This window comes from Dendronephthya gigantea, unplaced genomic scaffold (genome assembly GCF_004324835.1).
Source record: "Dendronephthya gigantea isolate DGI-Jeju-01 unplaced genomic scaffold, DenGig_1.0 000353F, whole genome shotgun sequence".
In the NCBI taxonomy this organism is placed as follows: Eukaryota; Metazoa; Cnidaria; class Anthozoa; order Malacalcyonacea; family Nephtheidae; genus Dendronephthya; species Dendronephthya gigantea.
In genome coordinates, this window is record NW_021163363.1 from 62,835 (window position 1) to 81,889 (window position 19,055).

The 19,055-nt window shown below is 38.6% G+C and overlaps 1 protein-coding gene across 1 annotated transcript; it reads left to right on the top strand.

Annotated features, from left to right (window-relative positions):
• Positions 1-3,344: 3,344 nt before the first annotated feature.
• LOC114542458 lies at positions 3,345-4,725 on the top strand. Its single transcript, XM_028562000.1, has 2 exons — positions 3,345-3,349; positions 3,876-4,725. The coding sequence occupies exons 1-2, from the start codon at positions 3,345-3,347 to the stop codon at positions 4,594-4,596; spliced, it is 726 nt and encodes a 241-aa protein (XP_028417801.1). The 3' UTR covers positions 4,597-4,725.
• The last annotated feature ends 14,330 nt before the right edge of the window (positions 4,726-19,055 follow it).

Below are 19,055 nucleotides of genomic sequence, written 5' to 3' on the forward strand. Positions count from 1 at the left end.
GTAGCAGCATTATTTCGATTAAAAATCGTTTGCGCATGCGGGGCAACGATTTTTTCAATGTTTTTGTGCACCGCGACATTCGGGATGCCCAAAAATAGTTAAATCTTTAGGGTAGCAGCATTATTTCAATGAAAAATCGTTTGCGCATGCGCGGCAAAGAATTTTTCAATGTTTTTGTGGACCGCGACATTCATAATGGCCAAAAACAGTTAAGTCTTTAGGGTAGCAGCATTATTTCGATGAAAAATATTTTGCGCATGCGCTGCAACGATTGTTTCAATGTTTTTGTGCACCGCGACATTCGGGAATCCCAAAAACAGTTAAATCTTTAGGGTAGTAGCATTATTTAGGTGAAAAATATTGTTCGCAATCGCAGCAACGTTTTTTCAATGTTTTTGTGCACCGCGACCCTCGGAATACCCCAAAACAGTTAAATCTTTAGGGTAGCAGCATTATTTCGATGAAAAATATTTTGCGCATGCGCAGCAACGATTTTTTCAATGTTTTTGTGCACCGCGACATTCGGAATGCCCAAAAACAGTTAAATCTTTAGGGTAGAAGCGTTATTTCGATGAAAAATTGTTTGCGCATGCGCCGCAACGATTTTTTCAATGTTTTTGTGCACCGCGACATTCGGGATGCCTAAAAACAGGTAAATCTTTAGGGTAGCAGCATTATTTCATGAAAAATCGTTTGTGCAGGCGCGGCAACGATTTTTTCAATGTTTTTGTGCACTGCGACATTCGGGATGCCCCAAAACAGTTAAATCTTTAGTGTAGCAGCATTATTTCAAAGAAAAATCGTTTGCGCATGCGTCGGAATGATTTTTTCAATGTTTTTGTGCACCGCGACATCGGGATGCCCAAAAACTGTTAAATCTTGATGCTAGCAGCATTAACACCGCGGAAAAATGTCTGCGCACGCGCTGAAATATCAAAATATGATGGTAAATCTAAATATCAACTTTTGAAACAAAACATGCCCATTATTTGATAAAATATAAGTTAAGAAAAGGCAAAAATATAAAAGACGGCCAGAAAAAACATAAATTAAAAGACTTCTAGCATTTAGAGTATCGAACGAACTGGAATTCACGGTAAATTTTCCTTTTTTTACGGGGTGGCTTTAGAATATTTTTCGAAAACAAAAGTTTAAACCTAAAAGTTAAGAAAGGAGCGATTGCAGAATGCCCCGCAATTTTTCAAGCCACGCATTTTAAATATCACGGATACGTGGATACGTAGTCAGCTAATGCATATGATAGTAAGGCATAAGAAATACATGACGTAATATAAATGTAGGTATTGCTTTTAAATGGATACGCGGATACGTGGATACTCAGTCATTTAATATTTTAAAGAAAAAGGCATACAGTATAGTTTAAAGAGATCAGATTCTCAAGCTAGAGATAGCTTTATTTTTTAGTGGATACGCGGATACGTGGATACGCAGTCGTTTAATATTTTAAAGAGCGAGGCATACAGTATAGTTCAAAGAGATCAGATTCTCCAGCTATAGGTAGCTTTTATTTTTTTGTTGATACGCAGATACGTGTATACGCAGTCGTTTAATATTTTAAGGAACGAGGCATACAGTTTGTTTAAAGAGATCAGATAGATTCTCAAGCTAGAGGTAGCCTTTTTTTTAGTGGATACGCGGATACGTGGATACGCAGTCGTTTAATATTTTAAAGAACGAGGCATACAGTTAGTTTAATGAGATCAGATTCTCAAGCTAGATGAGGCTTTATTTTTTAGATGATACGCGGATACGTGGATACGCAGTCGTTTAATATTTTAAAGAACGAGGCATACAGTTAGTTTAAAGAGATCAGATTCTCAAGCTAGATGAGGCTTTATTTTTTAGATGATACGCGGATACGTGGATACGCAGTCGTTTATTTTAAAGAACGAGGCATACAGTTAGTTTAAAGAGATCAGATTCTCAAGCTAGAGGTAGCTTTATTTTTTAGTGGATACGTGGATACGTGGATACGCAGTCGTTTAATATTTTAAAGAACGAGGCATACAGTTTGTTTAAAGAGATCAGATTCTCAAGCTATAGGTAGCTTTTATTTTTTAGTGGATACGCGGATACGTGGATACGCAGTCGTTTAATATTTTAAAGAACAAGGCATACAGTTAGTTTAAAGAGATAAGATTCTCAAGCTAGAGGTAGCTTTATTTTTTAGTGGATACGCGGATACGTGGATACGCAGTCAGTTAATATTTTAAAGAACGAGGCATACAGTTTGTTTAAAGAGATCAGATTCTCAAGCTAGAGGTAGCTTTATTTTTTAGTGGATACGCGGATACGTGGATACGCAGTGAGTTAATATTTTAAAGAACGAGGCATACAGTATAGTTTAAAGAGATCAGATTCTCAAGCTAGAGGTAGCTTTATTTTTTAGTGGATACGCGGATACAAAATTCTTTTAGTATAAGTTTAGAGATTTAAAGTAAAAAAAGACGCAATTGTTCAGTTGGTGATATTTCGACTCTATTTCAGAATCATGTGAAACCAGACTAAATTATTTACAAGCTTGATAGGATCTCTATACAGGAAGATGACGTAATAAACTGTAGAAGCGAGAATTATCGCGGAAACACAAGTAATTACTTCGATGCTTTGAGCCCATTGTTAAGTTCCGGCTTACGAAACTTTATATGTAAAGTTTCTAGGTATAGTAAGATTTAAGAGTTATTATTTTGCAGAGATTGAAGGATTTTAGTATTAGTCGATCTGTAAGTGATCAGAATACGAAAATGGTTTGCCAGAAACGTTAGTGTCATCATCATTAATATTATCGTAAAGATATAATAGGATACAATTTGCGTGTTCACATTCAGTGACATGTTTGGCGACGGCATTTTCGAGCGGGTACGAGTGTTCAGAAAAACGTTTACCGAAATTTCTTTCTGTTTTTCCTACATACCCCTTAGCACAAGCTGGACACGTAAAGTTATAAACTACGTTACTACGAGATACATAACAATGAGCTTGAGTGGTTGTGTCAAAACCGTTGTAGCTTTTTAATGAGAATTTTCACAAGAAATTCGCCTTGTTTCCCAAGATAAGGCATTGCCAAACTTTTACTCTTGTGTCTTCAATTCATTTAACTTCACTTCAAAGTCATTTGCAACGCGCTCAGCACAGGAAGTAGAATGTTGTGTTTTAAACGTTCTGTTTTAACACTAATAGTCTAATAAGATAAGATTAATAACGTACGGTCGAATACGCTCAGCTTATTAACCACAGACACATGAAAACGCTGTTCACAGTAAATAGCAATGAAAACGAGTACATATCGTGCAGAGACTCGAAAACGGAGACTTTTGAAGACGATGACGTAAGCCGCTGACTTTATTTATTAAGTCAGCGAGGTGCAACATTGAGATCGCGGCCGCTGTCGGCAACGAATAGACGCACAGCAGTTGTAAACTGACACATTTGAATTTTTATATTTTTCCATTTGAAAAGCAAAAAAGTTGGACCGAGAAACTCGCGGCTATACAACAAGAACCGAAAAACTAAAGCACATGCATGGTAAAGGGAATTCAAGTCAGTGCGAAAAAAAAGAAAACGTGTAGGACAAGTTCACAGTCACAAACTGAATGGACTGCATTAGCAACACAAGATGCTGCTACACAACACCTTGACGAGGGAAAAAGCTACGAGAGCTATCGGAAAAACAAAAACAGTAAATGGACCTACGACCGTCTCAAAGAAAAAGTTTTGTGCAATAAGGATCGACTGATTGGTTGGCTTATGGATGAAAAACTTATAGCTACGAGCAGGAAATGCGGACATTGCAATGAGATCATGAAATTGGTAATCGCAAATGACAGATCGGACGGTTTCAAGTGGTAATGCAGGAGGCAAATCAAAGGGAAACGACACAGGGTTGAAATATCGATTCGAAAAGACAGTTGGTTCAAAAAAAGCAACCTGACTCTTGCAGAAATCGTTAAGTTAACATACTGGTGGTGCAGAGGGGTAAGCCAAGAGGACATTCGGCACGAAGTTAACGTTAGCGAGCATACGGCAGTAGATTGGGACAGCTTTTGCCGAGAGACTTGCGAAGTTACACTTCTAGAGAGAGATGACAAGATCGGGGGTGCAGGAAAGACTGTTCAAATCGACGAGAGTAAGTTTGGGAAGAGAAAGTACAATAGAGGACATAAAGTTGAAGGACAATGGGTATTCGGAGGAATCGAAGAAGAATCCCGTACATGTTTTATGGTCGCTGTTGAAAAGCGTGACGAGAAAACTTTATTGCCATTAATTCAGTGCCACATAGCCGAAGGTAGCACAATCATCTCAGATTGTTGGAAGGCGTATGTGAATATTGAGAAGCATGGGTATGTTCATAAGTGTGTTAATCATTCTAAAGAATTCGTAAATGCAGATGGCGACCACACCAACAAGATCGAAGGTCATTGGCAACAGGCGAAGGGAAAGATTCCTGATTTTGGCGTAAGAAAATCCATGTTCTCATCGCACTTAGCTGAGTTCTTGTGGCGTTACGAAAACAAAGGCAATGACTTGTTTGAGAAATTCCTTATAGATGTAAAAAATATATATGGAAATTTTTAAGAATTATCCATACTGTAATATAGCGATGCGCATCATGCGAATGAAGTAAGAATGGTGTTAGAAACTATAATGTTGTTATTGTCTTGTGATGAGCCGTATAGGTTCAATTTGTAATAAATAAATGTTTACAGCCAGAGAGCGTCTGATAAGTTTCATAATATTAAGTTATTAAAATAAAGTTTATTTGAGTATCATATGGCAGTTGTGCGGCTGAACTGCATGAAACTTTAACATCAATAGACGAAACATATAAATGAGTAATTTGCGTTTGTAACAAGTAAAGACGTTTACTCCCAATTTATATATGATCATTCAGAGTTTGTTTATCTGTTGACATTGTCTAAGTTTTACTCGGGAATCGGCATGCTCGACCAAGCGTCTTTGATTTAAGGTCTATGAACTTTAAAATTTTAACCGACTGCGTATCCAACGTATCCGCGTATCCACTTAAAGTAATACCTACATCTATATTACGTCATCTATGTCCCCTAAAAAAAATTGGGGTATTCTGCTACATTTGCATAAACTTATGTCGTAAATGTTTTAGTTCTTATATATTTGTGGAAGGATGAAGTACCTATCATAAAACACCGAATTACCGCTGACCTATTCATTGCTTTGCAATTTTCGACTGCGTATCCAGTGAAATAGTAGCCACATTATTTCCATGACTAGTGGAGGGGTATTCTGATATTTAGCCTTAAGAAAACCCGCGGAAAGTTAAGCTTTCTAATATATTTAAATTGTAAAATACATCTTAATTTTCAATCATTGAGAACACGCAAACGTCTTGTATCTGGCGACATATTTTTTTTTAATAAAACGTTTCTCAATTAAGTGTTAGGAAACTGTCGTTGCTTATTTGATAAACAAAATGTTTGAGACGAAAAATTTGTTAATAGTCACCTTTTACAGGTGTTTTTGTAGGATGCCACTTCGATGAATCTCTGGACGTTTTTACTCTTAGTTTTTATAATGCAGTGTTTATTTATGCCCTCGAAATATGGATTTGAAGACACGAATGAAATCGCTCCTGTTTGCCGCCATTTTCAGCCTTCGGAAACGTTCGGAACCGCTTTTTAATTATTTTTAATCTCACTTACAGGCAGAGTTGACGCGTGCGCAGACGTTTTTCCGCGGTGTTAGCAGCATTATTTCGATGAAAAATCGTTTGCGTATGCGCGGCAACGATTTTTTCAATGTGTTTGTGCACCGCGACATTCGGGATGCCCAAAAACAGTTAAATCTTTAGGGTAGCAGCATTATTTCGATGAAAAATATTTTGCGCATGCGCAGCAACGTTTTTTCAATGTTTTTGTGCACCGTGACCCTCGGAATGCCCAAAAACAGTTAAATCTTTAGGGTAGCAGCATTATTTCGATGAAAAATATTTTGCGCATGCGCAGCAACGATTTTTTCAATGATTTTGTGCACCGCGACCCTCGGAATGCCTCAAAACAGTCAAATCTTGAAGGTAGCAGCATTATTTCGATGAAAAATCGTTTGCACATACGGGGCAACGATTTTTTCAATGTTTTTGTGCACCGCGACATTCGGGATGCCCGAAAACAGTTAAATCTTTAGAATAGCAGCATTATTTTAATGAAAAATCGTTTGCGCATGCGCCGCAACGATTTTTTCAATGTTTTTGTGCACCGCGACATTCGGGATGCCCCAAAACTGTTAAATCTTGAGGCTAGCAGCTTTATTTGGATGAAAAATTCTTTGCGCATGCGCGGCCACGATTTTTCAATGTTTTTGTGCACCGCGACATTCGGGATGCCCAATAACTGTTAAATCTTGAGGCTAGCAGCATTATTTCGATGAAAAATCGTTTGCGCATGCGCGGCAACGATTTTTTCAATGTTTTTGTGCACCGCGACATCCGGGATGCCCAAAAACAATTAAATCTTTAGTGTAGCAGCATTATTTCCATGAAAAATCATTTGCGCATGCGTTGCAACGATTTTTTCATTGTTTTTGTGCACCGCGACATTCGGGATGCCCAAAAACAGTTCAATCTTTAGGGTAGCAGCATTATTTCAATGAAAAATCGTTTGCGCATGCGCCGTGACGATTTTTTTTTTTGCACCGCGACATTCGGGATGCCCAAAAACTGTTAAATCTTGAGGGTAGCAGCATTATTTGGATAAAAAATCGCTTGCACATGCACCGCAACGATTTTTTCAATGTTTTTGTGCACCGCGGCCCTCGGAATGCCTAAAAAACAGTTAAATCTTTAGGGTAGCAGCATTATTTCCGTACAAATCGTTTGCGCATGCGCAGCAACGATTTTTTCAATGTTTTGGTCCACCGCGACATTCGGGATGCCCAAAAACTGTTAAATCTTGAGGCTAGCAGCATTATTTTAATGAAAAATCGTTTGCGCATGCGCGCGACGATTTTTTCAATGTTTTTGTGCACCACGACATTCGGGATGCCCAAAAACTGTTAAATCTTGAGGCTAGCAGCATTATTTCAATAAAAAATGGTTTGCGCATGCGCGACAACGATTTTTTCAATGTTTTTTTGCCCCGCAACATTCGGGATGCCCCAAAACCGTTACATCTTTAGGGTAGCAGCATTATTTCGATGAAAAATATTTTGCGCATGCGCAGCAACGTTTTTTCAATGTTTTTGTGCATCGCGACCCTCACAATGCCCAAAAACAGTTAAATCTTTAGGGTAGCAGCATTATTTCGATGAAAAATATTTCGCGCATGCGCAACAACGATTTTTTCAATGTTTTTGTGCACCGCGACCCTCGGAATGCCCAAAAACAGTTAAATCTTCAGAGTAGCAGCATTATTTCGATAAAAAATATTTTGCGCATGCGCAGCAACGATTTTTTCAATGTTTTTGTGCACCGCGACATTCGGGATGCCCAAAAACAGTTAAATCTTTAGGGTAGCTGCCTTATTTCCATGAAAAATCGTTTGCGCATACGCGGCAACGATTTTTTCAATGTTTTTGTACACCGCGACATTCGGGATCCCCCAAACAGTTGAATCTTTAGGGGAGCAGCAACACCGCGGAAAAACGTCTGCGCATGTGGGAGATTAAAAAACATGGGGGAAATTTAAATGCCAATTTGAAAACAAAACAAAGGTATTAATTTTTTAAGGTAAATGAAACAAACAAAAAAATATAGCGGAAAGTAGCACAATAAGTTATTACGAAGTCTCGTATTTAAAATGTGAAAGGATTACTATTTCAGTCAAAAAATTTAATTTATCCGAGAAGAGTGCGAACATTTCGCCAAAAAATTTTTAATACCGACGTTCAAACGGCAAAGTTAAGGAAACTCTGGAAAAGTTAAGAATTTAAACCCTCTCAAATTGTAAGGTATATAATAAAGTTAAATATTGTGAACACGAAAATTATTGATGTCAAGCGACATAGGTTTTTTTATAAAAAACTTTTGACAAATTTTTTACACTGTACAGCATGAGCATAAAATGTATATATGCGATATAGTACACGACAAAAAGGCTACAACACAGAGCCCACTCACCACAAAAAATTACATTTTTGTGGAAAAATGTCTGAAAATTTTCGTAGGTAAAATATGCAGAAAAACAATACCTGTATTTTCGCAAAAACTCGGTCGGAAGGGAAAAATGCAGCCACGATAACCCTGGTAAATACCGTCGCCTCAGAGAAGGTCAATACGGGTAGCACGAATTGAGAAAGCAGTACAAATTATATGCATGTGCACACCACGTCAGCGTGATGTGCTGTGAGAAATTTTGTTGCTGTCCTATATCAGTGGAGCACAGTAAATTTTTGATGAAATGTCCAAAAAGATTTTACAAAGTATTTGACGAAGAGGGGAAAACCCTACAAAACTACAAACCTGGAACAATGATCTGCAAGAAATGTATGGGCACTGCTGACAATTACTTTGAATCCCATCCTGAATACATTGGTCCAACAAAAAGAAAAAGGGTAATTACAGTATAATGCAGTTTAACTCTTAAGTATTTTGCATACAATTCATTTAATGCTACATTTCACAGACTTTTGACAGCTGCAACAAAGAAAATATATGCCCAAATAACACCAATATCTGGATGGAAGAAAGCTCTCCGATTGGACCAATTCTAGTGAATGAATTGAAAGAAATAAAATTAAATGAAGAAGCATGGAAAAATATATTGGAAAAAATCAAAGGTCCACATATTGTACAGTACATATCCTATCACATTCATATCAATAAACTGTACAACCCCCTTTGACAATTAAAATTGTCAGGCATTAGAATTTGAAATAAATATAAAAGTATTAAGCTTATGTTTTATTTTAATACAGTACCCACCTATTTTACACAGATGATGGCTTCCCAGATTTAGTTGCCAAATTTCAGATGGCTTTGTACAGACACCACAACGTACAGGAATGAATCAAACTCCAACCTGTATGATCCTTCTTTGATGAAAATGTTTGCTGACCAACATGCTCCAGGTCTTTTTGACAAAATCCTTCAGCTCATCGAAAACAGTAAAAAACGACACACTTGTATATCAGAGAAACGTCAATTAAAGAATCGTCAGAGAGTTGTGGCACTTCTGCACATTCTTTCTTACTTCAGGCAAGGCGTACTCCCTGTTGTGTTAGTTCACTATACCAGTATTGAACTGTATTGAATGCAAATTGTAACTGTTCACAATTTATATATTACAGATCTCAGAAGACAAGCACATTGCAAAAAGATGCCGGACATTTTTTATCTTGCCACAGCTTGTCCAAGTCGGGACAAACTATTCGCGTTACGATGGGATGTAGCCTAACACCAAGGGCAACAGATATGTACAAAAAAACAGTTGAGAAAAATCACAATACTGTCCTTCAAACCATTACAGGTGCTTGTTTACATAGAAAATTTCTTTATGTAATATGCCTTCAAGACAAAGCAGGACTTTTTTCAATTTATAGAATAAGCTATTAATTGTGCACTTGCTTGATGACTTTCACAATATCCAAACTATCAGGCAACCAACTAGTGTAAAACTTAGTAATGCTTCCCACATGGCTTCAAACCTCCTAGACATCCAAAATATACCTGCAATCCCACTCCCAAGAAGTCAAGACAAAAGACATAGTATAGTCCTAGTTTGTAAGGACGACAGCACCATCACTTGCAAAGGTGGAATTGACATTAAAATAGCACAGGATGTTATGACAAAAGCCTTGGAAAACCACTCTGTTACTTACCTGGAATCTCTACCATCATCCCATCAACACATCAATACTGAAATGATAAACAAACAAGTCAGTCAATTCAGGTATATTTGATATTGTAAGGTCTATGCACTATATGGATTAATTGATCAATAACACACCAATCTTTATGAAATGTAAATAATTTTGGTTTCTTTGTTTAGAGTCTACAATGAATTAAATCACCGTGCTCTAAGTAAACTCAATTCATGTGTTCTTGTCGCAGAATCAGAAAACAGCCTGAAATCAGCTGATGACTACAAAACTGTCCTTGATCTAGAGCTGAAATGCTGCCCTACACTAATGCAATATCTACAGATGTTTGTCATGCCTTCTCCTGGCGATTGGCCAACATGGTACTTTGTGAAGAAGATCATTGCACATTCTGACGACACCTCCCCATTAAACTCTATAATACCTGAACAAGGTGCATTTCATGTCATACTGAATGCAACTGAGGATACTGTCACGCTGTTCCATTTCTTTTTCACAGAGTTGTATCAACATCTCTTCAGGAAAGAATTGCCAGCAACACCAAAACCCTTTCAAACCTCTCTTGTCACAACAGTTGCCTTCTTGGGATGGCTACTAATCAGAGATATTGTGCATGAAAAGTTCAAGCTGTGCAAAGATGTTGAATTTGTCACACTGTTACACCTATTAGATGAGATTTTACCTCTGCTGTTCTATCACTACACTGTGGTATTTCGAAGTGGTGACTTTAATAACTATCTAACAATTATGCATCGATTTTTGATCCTATATATCTGCTGGCAACGACGTCATTATGATAAGTCAACCCTCTCAATGCTGTGTGATACTCAACACCAAAAAGAATTTTTCCCAGAGTACTATTCAACCAAGAAACATTGGCTCACTGTTTTTACAAAAAAAAGGGTTGAAGTGTGGCACTCGAAGCTGCGCCGTAACATCTTCCTTCAGATCCACCAACTGTTATAACCAAAGAGCAAAGGTAATCAGTGGTGTCCAGCATGAAAATTCTTTTCAACACACTTTGTTCCAGAGTATCAAAGAGGGAACAACGAGAAAGATTACACATTTCTGGCTGGAAAATCAGCTGAATTTCTGATCGAAAAATTCCAATGAATTGCAAGCAACTTAAACAAAATCAAGCAAGTATGTTTATTACCAAAATTCTCAATATTAACATTTAACATTCTTCACTTTATCAGTTTGGAACATCAATTTATTTGAAATTTTAGATTCCTCGCAAAGTCACCTCAAAAGGAAAATTAAAGGGCAAGCCAAAGTTTCAGCTCCCATCATTTGGCAATGTAACCATTGATAGAAAGTGCTTACCAGTGTCATATGCACATGACAAGTATAACCAGAAGATTCAACCAGATCAACACACGGTCTGTGATTTCTCCACATGTGCTGAAGAAAGTGTCAATAATGCTGTGCGACTTGGGTGCTTTCACACTTGCCATGTGACCTGCCTAAAGGATAACGACAACCAATGCCAGTTGTGTAAAGTGCCTCTAGCAATGAAAGTTAAAGAATTGACTGACAGTTTCAATAATAGTTTACTTGATCCTGAATCTGCTGCTCCTCCATCTACAATTAACAATGATAAGTCTGATGAGGAAGAAGATGAAACCATCACTGTGTCAAGCAACAAGGACTATAACTATTACCAGTCAATGGAGTGGAAAAAGTTTGTGGAAACAGAATTGTTGGAGATAAAGATTACACAACCACATATCCCTCATAAACCCTGTCAGCAACCAATTGAAGTTGCCCCAAAGAAACAAAAGAGGTGTACATTTTGCAAGCAACCAGGACATAATAAGAGTAAATGCCACCTACTTAAATTTCAATCTCATCCCACACAGTCACAGGACAAAAGACCACTCCCAAGTGGCACCAGCACACCTGTTCCACAAATAGCTGGATTTCAAATCAAGCCTACAGCAATGTGCAGTTTTACAATTTGGAACTTTCCTTTTTGTGTTTCACAAAGCACTATCAATGGACGTGTAGGGACAATGCATGTACCCTGATTTCACTGCTACTAGCTAAAGCCTATTTCTTGAATGAAGCTACACTACAACTTGAAAAAGATCAACCTTTATCAGTGCATTGGAATACTGTGATAGTGTCGTGTATACTTGGTGGGAACAGCGTATATGATAGCTGCATCCCTCACGGGAGGTTTCTTAGCGTTCTAGAGGCAGTACCCTTCGTCGCCTGTAGCGTTGGGGAAGTTAATTTAAACGAGGAACTCACCGTATGTTTTGCCAGAGAAGATGATGCACCTGAAGAATCTGCACTCTCCAGCCAGATCACCAGTTACTTCGAGTTCAACGACCACGCTGCCGCCCTTGTTATTGTTAACGGAATGACCATCACTTTTGTCAAACAAGAGAACGCCATTATCCTCCTCGATACCCATGCCAACTTCGAGCACAACAACGGAGCAACGGTTTCGATGGTTCCCAAGGAGACTTTAGAAGACCTTCTTTTATGGATAAAGGCACGAATCAGCCCGACAGTCAATCTATGTACCGCCACCTTTGTCGAGTTTCTCCCATGAAAGTGATGTATAGATTTGTCGAACGTAAGAATATGTAAATATGTAAACCAGAATATTTAGGACAATCGTAATTAAATTTCAATCCAAAATCCCTGAAATACAAATATTTTCTTAAAGAAAAAAGGCAAACAGGTTATTGGTCCTTTTTCGTCCTCCGATCGCCCACATTTCTTCTTAAAACGCCCCGAATTTACGCTCACATCGAGTAACCGCCATTTTCGAACATTTGAAACCATTTTTTGAAACCTCGCAACGAACAACGAACGCGTACATCTCGCACATGCGCAGACGTTTTTCTGCGGTGTTGGTAGCAGCATTATTTCAATGAAAAATCGTTTGCGCATGCGCCGTAACGATTTTTTTTTTGCTCCGCAACATTTGGGATGCCCAAAAACTGTTAAATCTTGACGGTAGCAGCATTATTTCGATGAAAAATCGTTTGCACATGCACCGCAACGATTTTTTCAATGTTTTTGTGCACAGCGACCCTCGGAATGCCTAAAAAACAGTTAAATATTTAAGGTACAGGTGCGCTCAAAAGTTATTGGACAAACAGTTTTTTGATTTTTTTTTGTCTGGCGAGGATTTGGTCGGATAATAACAACTTATTTTAGCACAGAATTTTAAATAAAATATTTTAGTATTCAAATGTTTATGCTTTAATACAACATTTACGAGCTACATACTATATAGCCTTGTCATTTATGCAAATTGCACAATTATCAGTAGCACATCACACATCACAAAACAACCTTTTTCACGCCAAATCAGTACTTGGTATGACATCCTTTGGCCTGAATAACTGCCTCTATACGACTGGGCATTGATTCTATGTATCTAATCAGTTTTATCGTTGGGATAGTTATTCCAAATTTGCTGAATTTTCTCGAACAAATCATTTGCATTAGAAGGAAGAGGTTCTATTGCCCACCAAATATTCTCCAATGGATTTAAGTCAGGCGATTGGGCAGGATGGTCCAGCAAGTCACAGTTATTTCGCTCAAGGAACATTAGATTCTTCTTAGCTGTATGCATGGAGGCATTGTCTTGCATAAAAACGAAAGACTGCCGGCCACCTTGGAGTTTCATAGTGGGCGCCATTTCGTGACGTAGTATGCGATAATAGTCTTCAGCATCTACTTTTCCTTCCAACCTTTTTATTTTGCCCATACCAGCCCCGCTAACACAGCCCCAAACCATGATACCTCCACCTCCGTGTTTGACAGTGGGTTTAAGACATTTGCGTTGGAACTTTTTGCCAGGTCGCTGCCGCACATACACTTTACCACAATTGGGAAAAAGATTAAATGTACTTTCGTCAGACCACATCACTTTTAACCACTGATCAGCTGTCCAATGTCTCTTCGCTAACGCATATTTTAGACGGGCCAGCACATTGACTTAACTTATCAATGGTTTCTTTCTTGGTACTCGTCCATTCATATTACCTTCTTTCGAACGTCTCTTTATTGTTGATACAGACACTCGTGTGCCGTCTGCTATTAGGTCTCGCCTGTGCTGGGGAGCTGTTTTAAATCTATCGCGCTCGCTGGCACGCACGAGTGCTCTTTTAAATACTAAAATATTTTATTTCAAATTCTGTGTTAAAATAAGTTGTTATTATCCGACCAAATCCACCAGACAAAATAATAATCAAAAAACTGTGTGTCCAATAACTTTTGAGCGCACCTGTAGCAGCATCATTTCAGTAAAAATCGTTTGCGCATGCGCGGCAACGATTTTTTCAATGTTTTGGTGCACAGCGACATTCGGGATGCCCAAAAACTGTTAAATCTTGAGGCTAGCAGCATTATTTCGATGAAAAATCGTTTGCGAATGCGCGGCAACGATTTTTTCAATGTGTTTGTGCACCGCGACATTCGGGATGCCAAAAAACAGTTAAATCTTTAGGGTAGCAGCATTATTTCGATGGAAAATATTTTGCGCATGCGCAGCAACGTGTTTTCAATGTTTTTGTGCACCGCGACCCTCGGAATGCCCAAAAACAGTTAAATCTTTAGGGTAGCAGCATTTTTTCGATGAAAAGTATTTTGCGCATGCGCAGGAACAATTTTTTCAATGTTTTTGTGCACCGCGACATTCGAGATGCCCAAAAACAGTTAAATCTTTAGAGTAGCAGCCTTATATCTATGAAAAATCGTTTGCGCATGCGCGGCAACAAATTTTTCAATGTTTTTGTTCACCGCGACATTCGGGATGCTCCAAAACAGTTGAATCTTTAGGGTAGCACCATTATTTCAATGAAAAATCGTTTGCGCATGTGCCGCAACGATTTTTTCAATGTTTTTGGGCACTGCGACATTCGGGATGCCCAAAAACTGTTAAATCTTGAGGCTAGCAGCATTATTTCGATGAGAAATCGTTTGCGCATACGGGGCAACGATTTTTTCAATGTTTTTGTGCACCGCGACATTCGGGATGCCAAAAAACAGTTAAATCTCTAGGGTAGCAGCATTATTTCCATGAAAAATCGTTTGCGCATGCGCCGCAACGATTTTTTCAAAGTTTTTGTGCATCGCGACATTCGGGATGCCCCAAAAAAGTTAAATCTTTAGCGTAGAAGCATTATTGCGATGAAAAATTCGTTTTCGCATGTGCGGCAACGATTTTTTCAATGTTCTTGTTGGTGGCTCCGATACCACAGAGCTTATCTATATGTTTTAGTGGGCTATTTATATTCAAACTTGCTATTTTAATACCTTTTAATTTGCTTATTGCATGCAATGGATGATCAAAAATACCTGATGCTGTGCCACACGTTAAATCAGTTAACGTTTCCTTCTGCGGATGTCCTTCTGTGGTTGTACGATTATTTTCAACAATTCTCCAAGTTTCTGAATCGTGGAACTCTGAAAATCCTGATAAAGTTGTTTCTGGGATGAAGCTGGTCCACTGCTTCCCCTAAGAAAATTGATAAGATGAACGGCTAAAATGGCCGAGCCTTTCGCATTTAGATGAAGTTTGCTTCCATTTAGGCATGTGTCATCAATGGTTGAGTTGTCAATGAATGAAATATCTAGTTTCGTACAAATGAGCTCAAGTTCCTTGTTGACTTCGTCAATCTTTCTGGACAAAGCGAGGTCGTGTCGCACTGTTAGACCTGATAAACCAATTTTCGAATAGGGAAATTGCGATTTTACTTTTGTGGCAAGCTTTTCAATCTTTTGAGAGCATTCGGCAGCGGATTCCAAAGGGAGATTATTTGTCCCAGCATGCAAAATTACATGGGACGGGATTGCTTTTAATTTATCAAAGTTGATCTCCATTTCAATCTGATCTGCAGTTTTTCCTGGATAAGTAAACTTATGCACCTTCTTCTTTGAAAGCTTTCTAGGTTGGATATTTTTAATTATCAAGTCTCCTATAATTAAGATATCCGATCCAATTTCGTGTGTTTTAGGACTCTTTCCTTTCTTTTGGCGCACATTGGTAGATTCTTCGTGGTCATTTGTAGGGTTTATTTCGTTACCCTTGGGATAATTGCCAGCCCTAATTTCTGTTTGCGTCTCGTTGTCCGATATATCGCTTAAGGTTTGAAATCGATTATCTACATTGAGCGTGTGGGAAGTTGATGAGATTTCACTTGCTTGCTGCTTTCTGTTACAGTTTTTGTCCTTCTGTGCAACTTGAAAGTTGTTAGACATTTCAGCTGAATTAGTATTCTTTTGATTTAAATTATTCAGGTAAGCTTGATAATCGTTTTGTTGAAGCGTCAGAGCGGTGACTAGATCGGTTTTCTCTTGCTCTAAATTAATAATTTTGGTGTTAAGGTCTTTTATTATACTGTTAGCTTTTTCCAAATTGTTTCTCAAGTGAACCTTTTCGTTTTCACACGCGCTAATTTTACATGCTTGTGTATCTTCGTCTGCTCGATTTTTAAGTTGTAATATATCACTTTCGATACGCTTGAGTTGTAGCACTAGGTCACAGCAATAACACTGAGAATTGTCGAATTTATGTCCACTTTTAGCATGAGGCGTTTCGATTGAAAAATTGTCCGCATTATTTTAACAATTAAACAAGACTTACCTGGAAGTTGAAGTTTGATGGTAATTCTACCAAATTATTTAAGTACAGGAGGGTTAACATGAGATGCGCACACACCGCCACGAGATCAGTCTTAAAAGAACATTTTGGGTTGACTAGACTCCAAATACATAGCATATAGCCTGTAAACGTACAACTTGTACACAGTAAAATACAATGATGACACCTTCAAGTGAAGGGCGGGAAGGGTTATATGGGCATGTTAACCCTCCTGTACTTAAATAATTTGGTAGAATTACCATCAAACTTCAACTTCCAGGTAAGTCTTGTTTAATTGTTAAATTCTACCAAATCATTACGTACATCCGGGCTAACATGAGATTTTAAAGCAGGAAACACAAAATGGTACACAACTAGTATGCATACGTAATATAATTAGAGAATTGATAGGCAAATATCAAGGTAAATATCACACTGTCAATAATTAAGAATGTTAATGAAAGTTACTGCAAAACCGCGACACTCATTTGATTTGTGATGGCCACAGGTTTTTTGTAAAAGCGTCGGAACGTGGATTCCTCAGCCCAGCCCGCAGTTTTCAGAATCACATCTGCCGTAACTGACGTAGCTGCCTTGCTCGCTGACGCACATCGAGTACTGTGAGCAGAGAAGGACTGGGTATCGATACCAGACTTCTGTAAAACTACCTCAATCCAACGACCAATCGTACTAGAAGTGACCGCATTGTATGGCTTGATGAACGAGACGAAAAGCCTGGTAGAGGCTCAGAGAGGTGCAGTCACAGTCAAATAACACTCTAAGGTTGTATAGACACACAGTTCGGGCACACTGTATTTATAAAGGCGAAGATTACTGAAGACTTTCCCTGGGCGATCTTGTTTCACATGATCTGTTAACGCAAAGTCATAACAACTGTCCGTTTTTTGCATATAATCAGCCGATATATCCAATAATGTTAATGTTTGACATCTTTGGCCAGTTGTTAAGGCAATTAGCATGACTAACTTATACATAAGTTCCTTGGTAGAACACCGCTCCAACGGCCATAAGGTATTCAAGTGATCAAGAACTTTATCTACTGGCCAAATCGTAGTATATTTCGCAAAAGGCTTTCGTTCGTTGAAGACTCCTCGAAGATAGCGACACACTAGAGGATGCTGTCCCACTGGTTTATTATTTCCGGTTAAAACAGACTGTAAGTCCAAATTAGAAATGGCAGACCGTGCCGTATTTAGAGCTGAGTAACTCAAACCCTGCTCAAACAAACTTTGAAGAAACTCCAAAACGCAGATCACAGTGGGATGCAAGAGATCAATCTGCCGTTGACAACAAAATGTTGCCCATTTGTTAATGTAGGTGTTGTATTGTTTATGGGTCGATGGTCTCCAGGAGAGCATGATAACATTGGCAACGTCCGTTGGAACGCCAGACTTCTGCAAGATTTCCCTGATATTTTGCAAACCAGAAGACTGAGTTTGTTGTGTAGAGGATGAGGCCTCGTCAGGGTTGGATGTATCAGTTGAGACCTGTTGGCTTTCACAACACGAGGAACTGCTACTAACAGATGAAGTACCGAGGAAAACATCGGTTGAGTTGGCCAGAGAGGGATAATCAAAATTCCTGAGGCTTCTTCTTGGATTATTTTGTGAACACACCTAGACAAAAGACAAAAGGGGGGAAACGCGTAAAATAAAAATGCAGACCAGTCGACAGTAAATGCATCAACGTATTTCGCTATTGGATCTGGCTTCCAGGAAACGTAATGCTCTAATTGAGCATTAAGCCGGCTAGCAAAAAGGTCGATATCCGGGCAACCAAACAGAGCGACAATATTATTAAAAACGCTACGGGATAACATCCATTCAAGATCTAGGTTTAAATCCCGAGACAAAAAATCCGCATCTGTATTACTTTTACCTGGGATATGAGCCAATGATAGCCAAATATTATGTGCAATAGCCCAAGTCCAGATATCCTGCGTAATAGCATTACATTCTAAGGACTTACAGCCACCCATGGCATTGATGTAACTTACAGCTGTTGTGTTATCACACATAATCCGAACATGGATGTTACGGATAAATTGCATCAAAGAGGATAATGAAAATTTAATAGCCAGCAATTCTAACACGTTTATGTGCTTTATATTTTCTGATGCTGACCAGATACCAGCTGTCTGCTCACTCCGGGATGTTCGTGCCCCCCAGCCTAAATTTGACGCATCAGTGTAAAGAAAAATGTCTGGTTGATCATGGTGGATATTCTTTGTGGCTAATCGAACATTCTTAAGCCACCACTGAACTTCAGTAAGACTTAACGGTGACAAGGTCATTTTGGCCTCGAAATTTCCTAAACTTTGCTTAAGGCAATGGTCCTTATTAGATTCTAAATTTCGATAATGTAAAGGGCCAAACTCTACTCCGGGAAAGGATGAAACTATTTTCCCGATAAAAGATGCTACCTCGCGAATAGTAAACTGCTTCCCAGGGCATGAAAAAGTCTGACAGAGCTTATGGAGGCTATCCCGCTTTCTAGGCGTAAGACATACTGTCATATGAACAGAATCGATAATAAAACCTAGGTATTCTATTGTTTGAGAAGGAATTATCCGAGATTTGTCCTGGTTAATATGAAGCCCCAATTTAGACAGCAG